Here is a 19,390-nt window from a genome sequence, read left to right as displayed (position 1 = left end):
TTACATACAACCGTATCCATGTGGTACTGCGGATGATGCCCAAATATTGCGCGGCAGCTGATCAGATGGGAACCCTGATACAGAGATAGGGGAAAGGGATTCGTATAGCGTTCCCATGTGTTCCTGCGGGTACATCTTTTCCCGCGCGCAGTGCATATGGGCGCTTCAAGCAGATGGCCCGTATAATAAGGCGACTAGAGCTTCGGCTCGATCCAAAAATTTTCCGCTTCAAGGAAACTCCCTCATGAACATCAGTTCCAGCTCCGATGTGAGTACTCAAACCCTACCATAGTCATTCCCAAATTTATAGTCATTTATAGAATTGTTTTACTGGTGGCCGTGGCCGTCGTGGACGTGACACTTTCACATGGGAGCATCCGGTCAGTTGTCGTTGTTGACCTGAGTTTCGTGCTCGAATGGCTTAGAGGCAACCTGCAGAGTTCTGGCACTAGATCCCGTCTCAATCCACTCGATATCTCAAATCATTTCAGAAGCGGTGAATATTCAAACGGAACCAGGACTCAGGGGAATGAATTGGCACAGCCTAGACGCAGTGTGAACACCCCCCAGGATTCGTCAATGGACTGCTTGGCCCGGGGCTCATCTTTGAGTGCAACACATAATGGCGTTGAAATGCTCATTGAACCCGAGTTGGGGTCCACAATTCGCCGCTCGGATGGCACAGAAATCGATAGCGGGGAGGGAAATCCACTCCAGCATCCAATACCTGCTCGGTTCGCGGCTGTCCTCACAGCGCAATTCCCTCAGATCCGTCGAATTATCATCAAAACGAGCAACGACGACTCTTGCGAGCCTCTTGATAAACTTTTTGGGAAGATGCGTATAGGATCAGGCGCGCACGACCGAGACCTCTGCGGAGTTCCCGATGATATGGCCGGGGTGCCGGGCGCTTGTCAGGGCTGCGATACTTCACACTTACCCACGAGATTTGCTGGCCCCTGATTGGCCAAGCTTTTTTGGCACGAGCACAGCTTTGGATGAATGTTTGCGGGCGTTCGGACACTCTCACTTTGCCACCGATGCACTGAAGCTTGCCAGGCATTTCTCATACTCCCTAGGACTTCATTTGTGATCCGAATTGTCTAGAATACCACGAACTGTCCTTGGTGCCTGTATTCGTCTGTTGCTGAAGTAGCTCTGAGAAGTGGACTTGTAAATGCGCCTTTGGAACCAGTAAAGTATCTATGTACTCTATTACTCCCTCTCTTGGTAATAGTGATTATCTGAGATCTAGTGTCATTTGCACCGCTTCCGTTCAGTGGTTGGGTTCGTGGGATGGGGCCTTGGAATCCCCTGAGTCTATGCTGTATCATCCTTGGCTGCAAGCCCTCATCTTGGGTAAATGATAATGCCTTATGGACTAATGCGCGCGCTCGGGTCTCACATGCAAGATCTTCTAGTGAAGACTTAGAGAGCCGAAAGCCACCATCATGGCAGTTGTGCGAATGGCAACGGAAGTGAAGTGGAAGTCTGAGGGAAGTGAGACGGAATCAGAACGGGGGAACGGGAAGTTGCATTCAAAACGAGTGATATGGCGGAGACAGGGGGAGGGTGAAATCTATGGAGAGATACAAGTTTGGAGGTGGCTTATGATTGGATTGATTATCAATTGCAGTGTCGTGCAGAAAGCCACCGATACTAATTGTACTAAATTAATAAATATGGCTGGATCATGGTTCTGGACCTAGGCCGAGCCCACCACTCATGAGGGCAAGCACCTCTGAAACATCACACACTACCTCATGCACACACTGACAGTTCAAGAAATGCATTGGGGGTGGCACAAGCTTGCAAATCACGAGGCTTGGTCTATATTCTTCCCACCCCCCTTCCGATAAACGTTCGTTGATGTGGGATCACACAAATGTAATGCGTGCTCCCAAGGAAACACCGCATCGCAGGCACCCCACGATTTTACAACCACCACCAGTCCCGTCTTCCGGTCCCGACGTCGTAGCGAGTAGTTTCCCTAAACCATTCAACCTTGCAAATCTTGATGGGAGTTCAATAGAGTTTTGTAATCATAGATACCGCATATTCGTTCCTGGGGTCAACCATTGCGTTAGGTCCAATGGCATTTCGCGCCATTTCAAGTTCTGCCCCGGTGCCCAGTTATTTTTAGTGGCGCTGCGGCCCAACCAGTGTCCCCCAACTTGTTCTTGTTTTACGGCTACCCAAGTTTCCTGGTCTACGCTCAGAAACGATCAAAATCACCTGAGGTATCATTAAACGCGAAGAATGCCTGTGCTTCCTGATGACACCGTGAGTGATCCTGTGTCTATGGTCGGAATCTTCTTTAACGTATCCACCTCTCAGTACATCATTAGGAATGTTCGCCAGCAGACTCTCGTGTTAGCCGTCAGCATGGGGACAATTGCCCAGTGCATTATCGAGTCAGAAATCACTCTATCAAAGGGCCTTTTGAGCGACTCTAAATTCCAGCTAGAGGTATTCTCGTCACGTCCGTTCCGGACTTCTAAGCTGAGGTCCCTCCAGATTAGCATTCAGTATAGTCCCCATTCGGAGGGCTACAAAATATCGGTGCTCGATTCGTTCAACCAGCGGCCGAGGGTTGCTTTCCCCTCCCGAATCGACGGACTATCCCATGAATTTATGTTCTGTGAGTTTCTGTGTCGAATTTTGCTGGGATCTTCAGCACATCCCTCCTGCTCCACATCCAGTTGAGGAAGGACATGTGTTCGACGACTGGAGATTGACTTGCCATGATGGCCACAAGTACAGGTAAATCTCAGGCCATCTGGTCAACCCCCAACCTGCCTAAGCCCCCCTTCACTGATTACTGTTCCTCGAGCAGTATCGGTCTCCGTGATGGCCGGATCCTCTGTGGAAAGCGAGGGGGAAGCACTGTACGTCTTCCCTCGCTACATCGAAGCCACCCTTTCCTAACAGGATCCTCGCGATCCGCGCCGCAATCAGTGGGATCTCCAAAAAGTCGCAGAAATCACGGATCTACAGAAGGTGAATAAAACCTATAGCATAGAGTCTTCGGAAGGGTTCATTCAATTATCCGTGCCTTCCCTTTTTCTTGCCGATCCTTGTCTCCCCACACTTTCACACCTTCTGCCTTCACCTTTGCCTCACTGTAGTGGACGTTTGAGAAGATCAGAGACACGCCGAAGTCGGCCGCTGTGGCTTCGCCCATCGACACTTCTAAAACTGATCAATACACTTACAGATCATCCCCTGCATCGTTCATCACCAGTACATGGATGAGATATGACCCTCAAGATGAGAGTGACATAAAGCTTCTCGATCTAAAACGGCGTCAAGCCCAACTTCATTTGAAGAGGCAACACGGTGTGGAAGCGTTTGAGTTACTTCAGCGCGAGTACGTGCCAGCGATTTCTGTCAATAACGCCGATGCTTAACTGGATGGAACGACGCTTAGAAATGTCACGCTTACGAATATTGAGAAAGGACACCAGCTTGGGTTCGCCAACAAGCTTCGGGATGGAGCCGGTGCCATGGTTCGGCCAAGCTCTGATTGGGAGGTTCGCATCAAAAATCATCTTATCTTATTAATGCACTCAATCGCGTTTTTCTACCGACATCATCACCCACCCAATTTGGCACAATGACGTTGTTTTCTCCCCATCTTCTTCTGTCACTCCCAGTGCCGGACAATCGAGCCAATCATAAAGACCGAAAAATGTCTTAGCCTCAGCCGAAGATTACTTGCTATGGTCGTCACAGCGATGAGCTTCAAACCGGAATCTAGCTCAGGATCAAAACGTCGGCAAGTCTTCCGCTTGTTATGGAATTATCATGGGACCCGATACGTCCTCGGGTATGAGTTACCGACGCGACATGGACAAACCGTCATGTTTATGGAACGTTATCCCTCTACCCCCACCGCCGCCGGCCCTGGCCTCTCTGATGCAATAGATCTCGAAACTATCACTATGGAGAATCCAGATTGCGGTGAACACTGGGAATTGAAGCAAGTGCAGAGTGGCACATATATGTATGTTTTTTCGGCAACACGTCTCTCACAGTCTTCATTTTTTGGTTTTTGGAAAGATTTACCGTGCCTGGGACGGGGCTGGTCTTAGCAGTTAGAGATGGTGCTGTAAGATGGTCTCTTCTTCCTCCTCGATGAACACATAACTTATTCAGTCCTCACCGATGCAGGTCCGACTTGAATTCGTTCGAGGTCTCCCTACTCAAGAAGTGAGTCTTGTTCAACTAATCGCATGTTCATCCGGGGTTGTTCCTAAGACCTATGCTTCAGTGGTTAATCACCCGAGGTCCATTAAAGGGGATTGTACATGATATGCCATAGAATTATAGATATCTACATGTAAAACACTCGCCCAGCAGTCAGGCAAAAGATCTGAATTTGATAGCAAATAATCTCGCTCGGGCTTTTAGCAACTCTTTGTACTTTAACTAGAGTGCTTGCGCTTTGCGCTTCGCTTGACTCTGCACAGCCCTTGTTTCCTTTCGCCTGTCCCAGCATGAACCTATTTCTAATTTTTTTTCAGTTCATTTCGTGAATACTGTACTGACACAACCAACAACCGGTCATGCGTCACGCAGGGCAGCCGGTCCGGTACTTTTTGAAAATTTGTCACGCGTCACACGAGTATAGCGGTTCAAAAGTCCGGTGTCACGCTATTTGGGCGGATTCCAGTGGCTGTGCAAAATTATATTCAAATTTTTCCTAAATTAGTATCTATATTGCTAAAAGCGGTACCTCACCATCTCTTTGTCCAGATTTCTTGTTCACTTAACCCATTTACCTCGTCCTAACTCATCGCTGTCAACTAGATACTCCGCTGCAATAGCAAGTTCCCCAATAGACTCCACATCTTCCTCTTCAGCAGCAGTCACACCTGATTGAAGGCCACGCATCAGCAAAAGTCTGTTATGCTCCGGAGCATCAGGAGTGGCTGGAGCATGTGGGAGACAAAACAGCAGATTGGGCACTCCTGGAGCCAATAGTGTTCTCCTGGGAGGGGGTTCAGGAGCAGCTGGGAGTGGTGAGGAGTATGCAATGTGCCAGGAGCAGTGGGAGGAAAATTTTGGTCTCTAAAAAGTTGAAAAAAAAAATTAGGGAAAAAAATCAAAAAAATTCAGGAACTATAGTGCCTTTAAAGTGCTTTCAGGACATATAATTATTTGTGAAATTGAGGAAGAAATGATGGAGAAAAATGGAAAATACTTTCGGAGACCTGAGAAGTAATGAGAACTGAATTGATGGGAAAGTCTGAAAATTGAATAGGAAAGTGAGGGGAAGCCTTGTAGCATTGTTATTTTCTGCTGTTGTGATTTTTCCTGATTGTTCTTGGTCTCACTCCCAGCTGCTCCTGGACCCTCCCAGGAGCTTTCAGGAGCTTCCAGGAGTATTGAGGAGCAGCTGGGAATGAGACCAAGAAGAATCGGGAAAAATCACAACAGCAGAAAATAACAATGCTACAAGGCTTCCCCTCACTTTCCTATTCAATTTTCAGACTTTCCCATCAATTCAGTTCTCATTATTTCTTGGGTCCCCAAAAGTATTTTCCATTAGCTGCTCCTGGACCCTCCCAGGAGCTTCCAGGAGCTTCCAGGAGTATCCAGGAGCAGCTGGGAATGAGACCAAGAAGAATCAGGAAAAATTAGAACAGCAGAAAATAACAATGCTACAAGGCTTCCCCTCACTTTCCTATTCAATTTTCAGACTTTCCCATCAATTCAGTTCTCATTATTTCTTGGGTCTCCGAAAGTATTTTCCATTTTTCTCCATCATTTCTTCCTCAATTTTGCAAATAATTATATATCCTGAAAGCACTTCAAAGGCACTACAGTTCCTGAATTTTTTTGATTTTTTCCCTAATTATTTTTAGAAGTCCCTATTTTTCAAATTTTCCTCATTTCCCTCTATATTCCCCCCTCATTCTCCCCCTCATTCTCCCCCTCATTTCCCCCTCATTCTCCTCCTCATTTCCCCCCTCATTTCCCCCCTCATTCCCCCCCATTTCCCCCTCCTCCATATTCTGCAAGTCCGAAAGTGATTAAGTTGCCAGATTAATCATGTATCAGGCCATAAATTTTGACTGTGTATTGGTGAGTCTCAGTGTCCTTGATGTATAGTATAGTGTTTGATCTAAATGTTAAGTAGTGTCTTGTTGTGTTAGTCTTGTGGTAGGAGGTATTCATGGGGAGTCTTTCCTTTTCATTTTCAAATGCTCCAGGAGCTCCCAGAAGCTTCTCACCCCTATACATTTTGAAGCATTAAATTGTATTTACTGGATATGTTTGTGCACAAAGCAATGCTCCATGCCCTCCTGGGAGTGCCCTGGAGTACCTGACCAACTCTGGAGGAAATGAGCTGTTCCTGGACTGGCCAATCTCCTCCTGATTCTCCCAGTGCTCCCCATACTCTGGAGCACTCAGGAGCATAACAATTTTTTGCTGGCCATCCACCTCGGCAAGGCCATCAGGTAAAGGTCTTCCATCAAGATGATCATAAACCTCTTCTAACATTACCTCTACATCATCCTCTATAGTGCAAGAGAATTCAGCTTCGAATGGTACTGTAGCAGAGCTGGAATGGATAAGGTTGTTGTTGGAAGGATGCTGGCACGGCACAGCTATTGCTTGGGCTAGAGTGGCATCTTGTTGTGGGAGATTGTCGAGGATGGTATGGAGTGGAGGAGAAGTGAGGCTGGGTTGCGATAGATTAAATTCACCCGAACGGCACAATTCAAAGGCCTACATGCCAATACTTATTAGTTATGGTTATGGCATATGAGAAGGTGTAAATTACCTTTTGGATTCGACTCGGGTTATTGATTGAATGGTATGCATCAACCAGAGTAGCAGGGACTTGGTCCCTTAGTGTTCCAAGCTTTGTGTCAAGGACGATACTGCATGGTCCAACACCTCGCTGTAATTGAGAATAAACTTCACATACCACAGTGGTTTGCTGTGAATGCTTTATTGCAAGCTTGAGTGTGCGTTGAATACTGACATCGCAAGGTTGTGTCAGGGCAACCACACCTGACCATACAACCCCAGAACCACCTTCCCTAACCTCCCCCCACTTCCCTCATCCTCCCATCTTTCACAACTACAGCCCGCATGCGAACCCGTGGGAAAAATCATGTGGGTCAAGGCGAGCAACTCGCCTTAACCCATGTGACACCTTTTCCGCATCGCGGGAACATGCTCGGCTTCTACCCATAGTCACGCTACAAACTGTACAGTACATTTCCTTTTATAGCAGCCAAGCGGGGAATAGGGAAACTTACCCTTCTTCTCAACTCAATCCCCGCTTAGGCAAGTTGTAGCTACCTTCCATAATACATGACAACTCAATCCCCACTTAGTGAGTTTGAGGAGCTTGGGATAGGATCCAGCACCTGGCTGCCTGGGACACCGTGAGTGTCCAGCTTTGAGGTAGGGCCGCCCCCGGACGGAGGCCGGGCCCTGACAGCAGAAGAAGGGTTCAACCTACTTCCACACCCCCTGATGTCGCTAGAAGAACAGATACTAGAGCTGACCTGCCAGCTCCAAGACCTCCAGACCCAGCTGGCTACCCAAAGGCAGCCTGCCCCCCCCCCCTGCTGCTGCTGCTGCTCCGACTCGCAAGCCACCCAAAGTAGCTACCCCCACTCCCTTCTCTGGGTCGCAAGATGACCTGGACCGCTTCAAGGCAGAATGCAGGCTCTACATGAGCATGCACCATGCCGAGTTCCCAGATGAACACAGCCAAGTTCTGTTCGTCCTGTCGTACATGAAGGGAGGTGCTGCTGGCCCATGGGCTACCCAGCGCATCAACTCCCTCCTTGCCCCCGGTTCCCCAAGGATCGCTTTCGATGACTTTGCCCAAGAACTAGACTCCATGTTTGCTGACCCCAACCGCCAGGCCACAGCTCGGCAGAAGCTGGCCTCACTTCGGCAAGGCAGCGAGTCGGTGGACAAACTGATCCAGCAGTTTGAACTCCACGGACCTGTGTCACGGATGGGAGATGTTGCCCTTGTGGACCGTTTTGAGCAGGCCCTCCACCCACGCCTCCGAGAGAGCATCTACCGCCTCCGCCTGATGCCTGCAACCTGGGCCGAATGGAAGCGTGAGGCCTCCGTCCTCGACAACCAGTGGCGACGTTTCCAAGCCACCCAGCCTCGCACCATCGCAGCAAAACCCTCCCCATTCCTCTCTCGCTCCACCCCTCCCCTGGCACCATCCACCACTGCTCCTGCTGCAACCCCAAAGCCAGACCCTCAGGCAATGGATCTGGACCGCACACGCTCCCCCCGCACTGAGCAGAGACGCAGTGGGCTCTGTTTCAACTGTAACCAACCGGGGCACATAGCCCGCGACTGCCCAAGGCCGAGACCTCACCAGATCCGTGGGGCCTTCCAAGAAGAAAGCCCCAGAACCCCATCCCGGCTGGCCCCAGAGGACCTTTGAGCGATCATTGACTCGCTGAGAGGCCATCACGCAGTGGAGGCCCCTCCCCCAGAACCAGAGGAAGCGGAAGAAGATCCAACAGGGGATTTTCTAGAGGGCGACCGGTGAAGAGTGTGCCCCGGTTGCGTGATGAGAGCAATGTACCCACCTGTAAATACCGCAGCCGCCCCAGACGGGCCATGCAATCTAAGCTGCTCCGGGTAATTGCAAAAAAGAGAAAAGCCACACCAAGAAAGCCAGAAGGGGGTGAACCCCCATGCAAGGTTGCTGTCCCAGCCCCTGCAATTTACGTCCTGTCTAAGCACTCCCCCCGCTCGCTCAACCTCTCAGTGGAACTGACATCCACCACTTCACTCCGCTCAGTCACCACCTCTGCTCTACTGGACTCAGGGGCCACTGGAATGTTTATCGGACGCGACTTCGTCCAGAAGCACAACCTAGAGACTTCACCTCTAGTGCAACCGGTCCCCGTCCATAACGTGGACGGAACCCTGAACGAGAATGGATCCATCACAGAGGAGGTAGAAGTGCTCCTCCGATTCGGCCGACACACGGAGCGGGCCCGGTTTGCAGTTGCTAACCTGGGCCACCAGACAGTGATAATTGGCCATTCATGGCTCCTCCACCACAACCCAGAAGTAGACTGGGTCAAGCAGAGGGTCACCCTGTCCCGGTGTCCACCAGCCTGCTATGGCCGGAACCCAGTGCTGAAGCAGGGAACCCAGGGGGAACCCGACTTCGCCCTCGAACCCGGAGATGGAGTCTATGCGGCCATGATCCCACCAGAGTGGGGCCATGAGCTCTGAGCCACATCCACCCCCTCTCAGCGAATGGCCCAGGATGCACAGGAAGGCCCCCCGGTAGAATGCCCCTTCGAGGAACTGGTGCCAGAGCACTACCGAGACTTCCAGGATGTATTCTCCAAGGAAGCTTTCAACGAACTCCCCCCCTGGAAGCCTTGGGACCATGCCATCGACCTCGCCCCAGACACCAAGCTCCCCCGAGGGAGGACGTTCCCACTCTCACCAGCGGAGCAGAAAGAGCTGGATGCCTTCCTCAGGGAGAACCTCGCAAACGGGCGGATCAGACCATCTAAGTCCCCGACAGGGGCCCCTGTGTTCTTTGTGAAGAAAAAGGATGGGTCCCTGAGGTTAGTCCAAGACTACCGCAAGCTGAACGAGGTCACGGTTAAAAACTCCTACCCACTCCCCCTGATATCCGACGTCCTCACCTGCCTCCGGGGCGCTAAGTGGTTCTCAACCCTAGACCTACGATGGGGGTTTAACAATGTCCGGATCAAGGAGGGGGATGAGTGGAAGGCGGCCTTTGCCACCAACCGAGGGCTGTTTGAGCCTACAGTGATGTTCTTCGGCCTCTGCAACTCCCCTGCCACCTTCCAGACAATGATGAATGACATCCTGCGGGAGTTCATCGACTGAGGGGATGTCATCTGCTACATGGATGACATCCTAGTCTTCTCCCCCACTCTTGAAGAGCACCGGAAGGCCGTGTGAGAGGTTCTGGCCACCCTGAAGAGGCGGAAGCTCTTCCTCAAGCCTGAGAAGTGCAGGTTCGAGAAGAACACCATCGACTACCTGGGCCTTGTCATCTCTGAAGGTCACGTTGCGATGGACCCAGTGAAGGTGAAGGGAGTAACTGACTGGCCGGTCCCCACGAAGGTCAAGGAGGTTCAATCCTTCTTAGGCTTCGTCAACTTCTACCGCCGCTTTATCCAGGACTTCTCAGAAAAGGCAAAGCCCCTTCACCGACTCACCCGGAAGACCCAGCGTTGGGCCTGGGGCCTAGTAGAACAGACTGCCTTTGAGGACCTGAAGCGAGCAGTCACGTCGGCCCCGGTGCTCACCTTCCCCTCCAACACTGCCCCATTCCGCCTAGAGTGTGACGCCTCCAACTTTGCGACGGGGGCAGTCCTCTCACAGCTTCAGTCGGATGGAGACTACCACCCGGTGGCCTTCATGTCTAAGAGCTTCTCAGAGGTAGAAAGGAACTACGAGATCTATGACAAGGAGATGCTCGCCATAATACGAGCACTTGAGGAATGGCGCCACTTCCTAGAAGGGGCCCCAGAGAAGTTTGCCATCTTCACGGACCACAAAAACCTCTCATACTTCCGAACGGCCCAGAGGTTGAACCGGCGACAAGCACGCTGGTCCCTCTACCTCTCCCGCTTCGACTTCGTGCTAACCCATCGCCCAGGGAAGCTCATGGGGAAGCCGGACGCTCTGTCGTGCAGAGCAGACCACCCCCGAGGAGAAGGGGACAATACAGGCGTAACCCTACTGCACCCGGAGTGGTTTGAAGTCCGGGTGACGGAGGGGGTGTCGATGGGAGGAGAGGAGACGGACATGTTGAAGAGGATCCGAGAAGGGAAGGAACATGATGAGGCAGTGGTGAAGGCCTTAAGAGAACTAGGAAAAGGTTCTCTGTGCCCGGACGAATGGGATAGAGATGGGGACTTGATCCTTTACCGGGGGCGAGTATACGTCCCCAGGGACCCTCAGCTCCGCCACGACCTGGTGAAGTTGCACCATGACTCAGTCCCAGCAGGACACCCAGGCAGATGGAAGACTCTGGAACTGATCTCCCGGAACTACTGGTGGCCGGGACTGTCACGATACATAGCTAGTTATGTCTCAGGCTGCGACACCTGCCAACAGGCAAAATCCTTCCCCTCCCGGAAGGTCGGGAAGCTCATCCCAAACAAAGTGCCCTCCCACCGATGGCAGATAATCTCGGTGGACACCATAGGCGAGCTCCCAGAGTCAAAGGGCTACAATGCGATCCTGGTGGTAGTAGACCACCTCTCCAAGAGGATCCATGCTGTTCCTACCGTCACCACAGTGGACTCTGCAGGCATAGCCCGGCTGTTCCTGGAACACGTCTGGCGGCACCATGGCCTTCTGGAGGAGATCCTGAGTGACCGAGGCACAGCCTTTGTGTCCAAATTCTCCAGCGAGCTGGCAGCACTCCTAGGGATCAAGCTCACCCCATCCACCCCATACCACCCGCAGACGGATGGGCAGACAGAACGCGTGAACCAAGAGATCGAAGCCTACCTCCGCGTCTTTGTCAACCACCGGCAGGATGATTGGACTGACTGGCTCCCACTAGCTGAGTTTGCATACAACAACCGGGTCCACTCAGCCACCCGCCGGACCCCATTTGAGCTTGACTCAGGACAACACCCCCGGATGGGGACTGAGCCAACCCGCTCCTCTGATGTCGAAGCAGCAGATGCCTTTGCCTCCCGGATGATGAAAATGCAGGAAGAGGCAAAGGCAGCACTAGAGCACGCAGCAGACGAGATGGCCCGGTACTATGACAGGAACCGGAAGGCTGCCCCAGAGTACAAAGAAGGGCAGAAGGTCTGGCTCAGCTCCCGAAACTACACAACCGACCGACCAACTAAGAAGCTGGACCACAAATGGATTGGCCCCTTCCGCATCACCAAGGTGGTGTCCCCAGCAGCCGTGAAGCTGCAGCTCCCCACCCAGCTGAAGGGCGTCCACCCTGTAGTCTCGGTCACCAACATCCGCCCCTACCTCCCAGATGAGATCGCCGAGCGCACAGCAGACCCCCACCCCGGCCCAGAAGTTATTGATGGAGAAGAAGAATACGAAGTAGAAAAGATCCTAAACTCCAAGTACAGGTACGGAAAACTCTGGTATTTTGTTAAATTCTTGGGCTGGCCAAACTCGGAAAATGAATGGCTCCCCCACAAAAACTTAGAGCACTCTCAAGAGCTCATAGAAGAGTTCCATTGATCCCACCCCGATGCCCCAAGACAAGAAAGGTCCAATAGAACCCGCCAGCCAAGACACCCAGCCGCTCCGAGGCGAAGCGGCATAGAGGGGGGGTGATGTCAGGGCAACCACACCTGACCATACAACCCCAGAACCACCTTCCCTAACCTCCCCCCACTTCCCTCATCCTCCCATCTTTCACAACTACAGCCCGCATGCGAACCCGTGGGAAAAATCACGTGGGTCAAGGTGAGCAACTCGCCTTAACCCATGTGACACCTTTTCCGCATCGCGGGAACATGCTCGGCTTCTACCCATAGTCACGCTACGAACTGTACAGTACATTTCCTTTTATAGCAGCCAAGCGGGGAATAGGGAAACTTACCCTTCTTCTCAACTCAATCCCCGCTTAGGCAAGTTGTAGCTACCTTCCATAATACATGACAACTCAATCCCCGCTTAGTGAGTTTGAGGAGCTTGGGATAGGATCCAGCACCTGGCTGCCTGGGACACCGCGAGTGTCCAGCTTTGAGGTAGGGCCGCCCCCGGACGGAGGCCGGGCCCTGACAGGTTGCCAAATCCCCGTGCAACCTCCAGGGACATAATCAAGAATGATCCACTGATAGTTATCAAACATCCAAGTTTGAAACTCCAGGGATTGTCAGGGACAGCTCCGAAAGTGGCAAGGTCCTGGCGCGAGGGACTCAATGGGACAGGTGTCGGCTATGCATAGCGGCGGTCCCGTTGTGGGGTGAGTGTTGTAATGGGGATTTGCTGGTGTACCATAAACAAGCCAAATCCCGCGATTCTACCACCCTTAGCCAATGTTCTCTCCTGCATATTTCTTATTTTTCCTGATTTTTCTGATTCCATTAGAGCCTGATGTTTCCTTTTCTTATTGTTCTTTCCTTATTTGTCATTTTCGGACTCTTCCGTGATACCGTGACCAGCTGTATAGTTAGCTAGACAGTGAGGAGTAGTGGAATCCACTCCAAGTTAACGAACCTGTGCATGCGACCACTCCAACCCTCCCCCTCTCTTCTGTCTCGAGTCTAGTGGTGATAGACCCATTACAGCGTCCCCGACCACTTAGTCTGAAGTGGGAAGTCGAGAAGAAGGCTGCTTCTTCTGTTCCCACCCCAGGTGCTATTATATACATGTGGTTGGGGTCACATGGGAGGAGCCACATCATCCCTGCTGAAGGAGAGAATGAAGGAAGGTCAGTTGGGAGGTTCAAACGAGACCACCACCAAGCTGTTCCCTGGTTCTTTAGTTAGGATGGGGAAGTGTACTAGTGTTATTTATTGTAAATATAGTACCAATCCGAGTGTTTTGGCTAATTCTATTTTTATGGGTTAGTTTTAAAGTTCCTGGGAATTGACTTACAGATAAACCGAGCCCTGCAGAGCTGTTTCTTTATTGAAATTTCTTAATTTGTCTAGGTGTAATTCTGTGTAGCGTGGTTTAATTTGGAATTTAACTTGAATTTAATCTTCTACTTGGTGAAGTTTCAAGGATTCTATTCAGTTAATGGATTTGGATTGTGTCTGGAGTGTCCCTTGGGTTTGTTTTATTTTTGTCTTATTTTATTGCATGTTTTAACAGTAGCAAGATAACTGTTTTGTGTTTACACTTTGAAATCTGGAGTGTTAACCAGCTCTCCTGTTGAAATATTTACTTAATATTTCTCTCCTTAATTGCTGCCTTTTACTACAGTGGCAATCTTAACTGTATATCACTTTTTCGCACTGGAGTGACAACCAGAAATGCTTGAGAAAAATTTTCTTACTTCTCTAAGGGGGCGAAAAGTCGCAGAAAGGGTCTCCCTTTTATACTCCTTGGGTCGCCTTCCTTTTTCACACTCTACCTTCTATTTACAGGATTTATTTACAGTGTATTTTTCTCAAACTGAATAAAAAATGAAATTTTCATGCTATAGTTCTACTGCGCTGAACTGCAGTTCTACTGCAGACAGACTGCGCCTAGAATCCTTATTGTCCTCCCTCGCCTAAGCTATTTTAATGGTTAATTAGAACTTGGCTGCACTGCATTTGTTGCAGTTACCTATTTCAAATTCCCTATATATACCATTAAATTTGCTATGACTCGATGATTCTGAATTCAAACTTTGCATTAATATGTGTACGGCTGTGCTGAGACCTTCAGCTGATTTATTCCATTTTTATTTAATGATATTTAGTTAAAATGAGACTGAAATGGTAAATGAGTGAATTATTCAGGTTTAAAACTGAAAGAAAAAGTTGCTAGTAGTCAAGAATTACTCAAATGAATGTATTATAGCTCTCTACTTCATTATAATATCGTTCCCTAAAATTCCCGCCATGGTCCATCGTAGTTTAGTGGTTTTCGTGAATTTCGTTCATGTTCCCTGATTCCCCTTTGTATTGTCACATTCTAATCCTCCATATGTATTGTTTGTCGTTATAGTAGGTCGTCCTTGAAAATATCATATTTTTATGTATTTTATTTAGGACTCTGGACCTCTTGAAGCTGTCTTCCCGCGCATTTTCAGGTTTCTAACTTCATGTCCTTGTATCTCATTCATTTCTGGATGTTTTCTCACGTTCTTGGTATCATAAATTTTCATTTATTCCCACCTTTCCAATGGTACTAAGGTTGTGTCCTATTTCCTGGTATTTGTTGAGTTAGCAAAAGTTCGCGCGCACATTCAGTAATCACATGCATCGTTCCCATAGTCGTTCATATGCGGGCACCGTTTCCGTTTAATTGTTCAGGATTTATGATATGCGCGGGTGTTTATTTCTTTCATATGGGCTTCTGTGATTTATTTCAGATTTTTCCCTCATGATCTAAGGTTGTTTTGCACTTTCCGTGCTTTGTTTTGACCGGGCTCTTCCTTATTTGGATGGAAATTGGTCTTCGCGATCTGCCGAAGTGTGGATCTCGGTTCCGATGGCCGGTTCCCTGCGCATCGCCACCCTCACGTGTCATTACACATGATGCAGATTTCTATATTCCCATCATGGGTATAACTTCACAACGACTGGACCGTTTGGGCTGAAAATTTGCATAATTATAGTTCCCCATTTTTCATAATTTCCGTGTAAATTTCGTTGTATGTTTTAATTATGGATCCTACGCAAACATTGTCTTTTCCCTGAGCTCGGACTTTTGATGTCGCTATTCCCGTTATTGGATATCTCATTAATGCATGATCCTTTTTTTATGAAAATTTAGGAGGATTAAGATTAGATCCCTTCCTTTCTAATGGGCTATCAAGTTTGTCTCGGTCGTTAATGGTTAATCTTCGCGCTTGCCTTTTAGGCGTTGTCCTCATTTTGCAGGAGTTTTAGTCATATCTTGGTCGATTGTCCCAATTCTTTGTTTAATATTTGCTATAAATTCCCCCGAGAATTCCGTCTCGTTGATGCTAAGCTTGAAATATTTTTGCTAATTTTCTTTCTTTCGATTTATCGCGTATAGTCATAATAATTCGTAAAAATTCGTAAAAATTCATTAAAATTCAGGTCCTTCTATTTTCTCATATCTACTTGTTGTATGAGGTTTTGTGATTTATCTGGCATATTTCCATAATGGGTTTTCATAGTGTGACCGTTATTTCTCCTACACCGCACACAGCCGCACTCCCCTGGGTATCTCTGTGGGAGATCCTGGAGGTGTGCCCCACTGTGAGCGGGCGCGGCAATCAGGGGAGCAGGGTTAGGTGTGTAGTAATACATAGAGAAGGGGAAGTCGACCATGGAATGGAAATAGAAAGAAAGAAGGAAAGGGGAAAGAAGAAACAGGGAGTGATAGGGGGGAGCGGAGTAGGGCGGCGCAGCGCAGGGTCAGGTGGGGTGTGCCCTGACAGGGATGTGTGAACAGACCAGACATCAAGCTGCCAGATGCACTCTTGAAGTGGATCCAGCGAGAGATGCTCTTTCTCAGAAATAAAGTACGGAGCAAGAATATTTGTGACGAAAGACTTCATTGTCATCAAATTTGCCCAGTAATTCTCGGTACCCGAGAACTCAAATTGGAAGCCAAGTTGATTGGCTTTGTCATAAAAGGGAGAGCCTGCAGCAGGGAGACTAGCTTTAGTCTTGCCTTTGAAGATTGCCTGGAATGGGAGAAGGGCACCACTAGCTGAGATGGCAATGTTAAGGGTAAATGCCTGCTTCTCATCCAGGCCAACAGTAGAAACTTGTCAAGAGCCTTTCCTCTTGTAAGTCGAAGCCAAGCTTTGCTGGTAAATAACCTGTGTCTGATTGGAGTTGACTTGTAGATTGCTGGGAATGGAATAGTGGCGGACAGAGTGGGCATGATGGAGGAGTGAGGCATGGAGCTGAAAATCAGCATCTGCAGGGACCTTCTGAGCAGCACATGTTGCCTGTCATAATGTCCAGTTCATTCCCTCTGCAAGGAACTTCCGAACCCACTTCATGCTTGCAGCAAACATGCTCCCATCACTGCTGACGATGGTCCTGAATATTTCAGGCTGAGTGTGCTGGATATGTGCAATAATCATGCCATGGATCTGGTGGATGTCCAGTGCAGCGCTTGCCTGTCGGATGCTCGATAACACATCCTTGATCTCCTTGATCGTTTCTGGGTAAGATGCCTACCTTATCATGTGAGATCATATTAATGATGGTTCATAATTGTTGGCTTACCAGCACTCCTTTTCGTGTGATCATTCCACCGGGGCAATTTCCTTTCTCGACTTTCACAAGCACTTTCGTTGACCAACATGGTTGCGATCCACTCCAATCGATCCACTTCCCAACTACATCAGCTCTCAGCAGACGGAATAGCTTCCAAGACCGTCTCTGGCAACCTCCAACTATTTTTGTTGGGCTCATCTCCTTGCCTGTCATCTCCACTACTTCACAGATTATCAACCAGAAAATCGGTTGAAACCAATTCATTGCAGATGCCAATTTACGTGCTATCTGTCTAGAATGTTGCATGGTCATGGGGACACTGTGAGTGGCTTTTCGTTGCTTGTATTCCTTTAGCCAGCGCTGAATCGTCCTCTTCGGTCTGGACATCTCTGCAACATGCACCGTTGTTGGAGATCCAAATATGGGTGGAAGCACCTGTCCATTTATGACATTTTACATCTTTCAGGCTGCATGTAAGTCATCTCCATACACACCTTTGTTTTGCTTGCCGTTATTTTTGCACAGTGCCGCTGTTGTCGTATTATGGCCAACTCTTGACGCCATTCCTGCTGCCTGTCAGAGACCAGGTCAAGATGAAGGAATGTCTCTGTGGCAGAGGGCTTTGGTCTCAGCGACTTATGCCAGGAGCGCTGTGCCAAGTAACATGTCCATGCCCTAACTTACTAAACTGGCAACCAGAACTGAAGGGGGGTAAACTCTAGTCAATCTTATTACTGAGGTGTAACCTATGTACAAGTTGAGTATATATAGTTACAACGAGGGCGGGCCCGCAAATGGTGGAGTGGAGCTAATGGGGTTAAACATTAGCCGATTGAATATTACCAACAAGTCAGGTTACGGGGTTAACGGAATGGTAGGCAATAACCCAGAAATGGAAAGGAGGGATAGACCTGAAGGTGGGCTTGCGGGGCAAGCGAGTGTATTGCCCAGTGGAGGCGGGAGTGTGCTAGCGGGTGTTGGAGCCATCCGGGAGCCTTCGGGGCTCCGTACTTAGGGAGGCATAGGTAATAAATTGAAAAGAGGGGGTGGTGACCATCGAGGGGTACTGAGGTGATTGCGGAATACGGGAGCTCCGAGGTTAGTGAAGAAGGAGCAGAGGTAGACCGGAGGGATCAGAGGGAGTGGAAGTCGATGGCTGGGGATGGATATGACAGTATCCCCTTCTTAGGCCTGAACCCTTGAAAGCCCAGAATTAATAAGGTGAGGGGAGCTGTCAGAGACCAGATTTAAGACGAAGGAATGTCTCCGTAACGGAGGGCTTTGGCCTCAGCGACTTCTGCCAGGAGCGCTGTGCCTAGTGACACGTCCGTGCCCTAACTTACTGACTGGCACTTAGAACCTAGTGGGGGTAACTCTAGTTGATTTATCTTCTGGGGCGTAACCTATGTACAAGTAGTGTATATATATGGTTACAGCGGAGACGGTTCCGCAATTGGCAGAGCCGGACGGAGCGGAGCTAACGGGGTTAAGACATTAGCCGACTGAATATTACCGACGGGTCGGTTCGCGGGGTTAGCGGAAAGGCAGGCGTTAACCCAGAAACGGAAAGGAGGGATAGGCCCGAAGGTGGACTCTGCAGGGCAGGCGAGTGTATTGCCCAGCGGAGGCGGGAGTGCGCTAGCGGACGTCGGAGCTGTCCGGAAGTCTTCGGGGCTCCGTACTTAGGGAGGCGTAGGTAATAAATTGAAATGAGGGGGTGGTGACCATCGAGGGGTACCGGGAGGTTTGCGGAATACGGGGGCTCCGAGGTTGGTGAGGGGGGAGCGGAGTTAGAACGGAGGGGTCGGAGAGCCCGGAAGTCGATGGCCGGGAATGGATATGACAGGAGCTGTGGTTAAAAAAAAATGAAAACAGAAGTGAGGAGTGGAGAGAAAGGGAGAGATGGGAGAGGAGTCGGGGTTCCTAAGGAGCTTTGGGTCCAGGTTTATCTGGGTACCGAGAGTGGAACACTTTGACAAGGTTGGAGGTGTGATTGAGTTTGCCGGCAAGGAGCCATTGTGTCTCCTTGTTGGTCCTTTCATAGCTTAGCTACTTGACCAGGTAGAGCAACTTGTTGCGTCTATGTCAGTCGATCTTGGAGTCGAGTATCTCTTCGATCTCAAACTCCATCTTGCCTTCGATTTCTGTGGGAGGCAGAGGTGGCTGGTGGCAGTTCGGAATGATGTTCAGGATGGAGGGTTCGATCTGCGAGACATGGAATACTGGGTGAATGGCTCGCATGTTTTCCGGCAGGCAGAGAGTGAGGGAGTGAGTTCCAATGCAGGCAATGATCTCGAATGGGCCGAGGTTTTTCTCGGAGAGCTTTTTGGAAGGTCGGGTGGAGTGGAAATACTTGGCCTTTACATAGACCGAGGTTCCTACCTCAAAAGCTGGGGCAGGACTCCAACAGGAGTCTGCTGGGCCCTGATAACGGATCTGAGCGAGGTGCATTTCCTTGCAAAGGAAGTGATGGAGGGAGTCGAGATCTACAGAGTACTCCTGGGCACGTACTGATGTCAGGTCTCGCTCCAGGTGAACGG

General features: G+C 49.7%; 2 protein-coding genes across 2 annotated transcripts; both read left to right on the top strand.

The window, feature by feature from the left end:
• Positions 1-168: 168 nt before the first annotated feature.
• On the top strand, positions 169-1,149 carry EI90DRAFT_73411 (uncharacterized protein). The gene is made up of 3 exons (XM_039068002.1): positions 169-268; positions 321-380; positions 428-1,149. Exons 2-3 carry the CDS (start codon positions 368-370, stop codon positions 961-963), a joined length of 549 nt encoding a protein of 182 aa, XP_038919476.1. The 5' UTR covers positions 169-268; positions 321-367; the 3' UTR covers positions 964-1,149.
• A 773-nt stretch (positions 1,150-1,922) lies between these two features.
• On the top strand, positions 1,923-4,395 carry EI90DRAFT_3043699 (uncharacterized protein). Its single transcript, XM_039059274.1, is given in 14 exon segments — positions 1,923-1,977; positions 2,049-2,230; positions 2,246-2,283; positions 2,338-2,469; positions 2,518-2,641; positions 2,703-2,763; positions 2,837-2,888; positions 2,959-3,000; positions 3,129-3,370; positions 3,431-3,533; positions 3,657-4,006; positions 4,063-4,111; positions 4,174-4,212; positions 4,274-4,395. The coding sequence occupies 12 exon segments, from the start codon at positions 2,260-2,262 to the stop codon at positions 4,322-4,324; spliced, it is 1,269 nt and encodes a 422-aa protein (XP_038919475.1). The 5' UTR covers positions 1,923-1,977; positions 2,049-2,230; positions 2,246-2,259; the 3' UTR covers positions 4,325-4,395.
• Positions 4,396-19,390: the final 14,995 nt, after the last annotated feature.

Source organism: Cantharellus anzutake (assembly GCF_015039405.1).
Source record: "Cantharellus anzutake strain C23 chromosome Unknown EI90scaffold_10, whole genome shotgun sequence".
In the NCBI taxonomy this organism is placed as follows: domain Eukaryota; kingdom Fungi; phylum Basidiomycota; class Agaricomycetes; order Cantharellales; family Hydnaceae; genus Cantharellus; species Cantharellus anzutake.
This window is presented reverse-complemented; position numbering and strand designations above follow the sequence as displayed.

What these genes read in the sequence shown, in the direction of transcription:
- EI90DRAFT_3043699 (XM_039059274.1), top strand. Translation starts at nt 2,260, where the DNA reads ATGCCTGTGCTTCCTGATGACACC. An exon ending in ACTCTAAATTCCAGCTAGAG is followed by an intron (nt 2,470 to 2,517) that starts GTATTCTCGTCA and finishes AGGTCCCTCCAG; the next exon opens with ATTAGCATTCAGTATAGTCC. An exon ending in TTTGAGTTACTTCAGCGCGA is followed by an intron (nt 3,371 to 3,430) that starts GTACGTGCCAGC and finishes AACGACGCTTAG; the next exon opens with AAATGTCACGCTTACGAATA.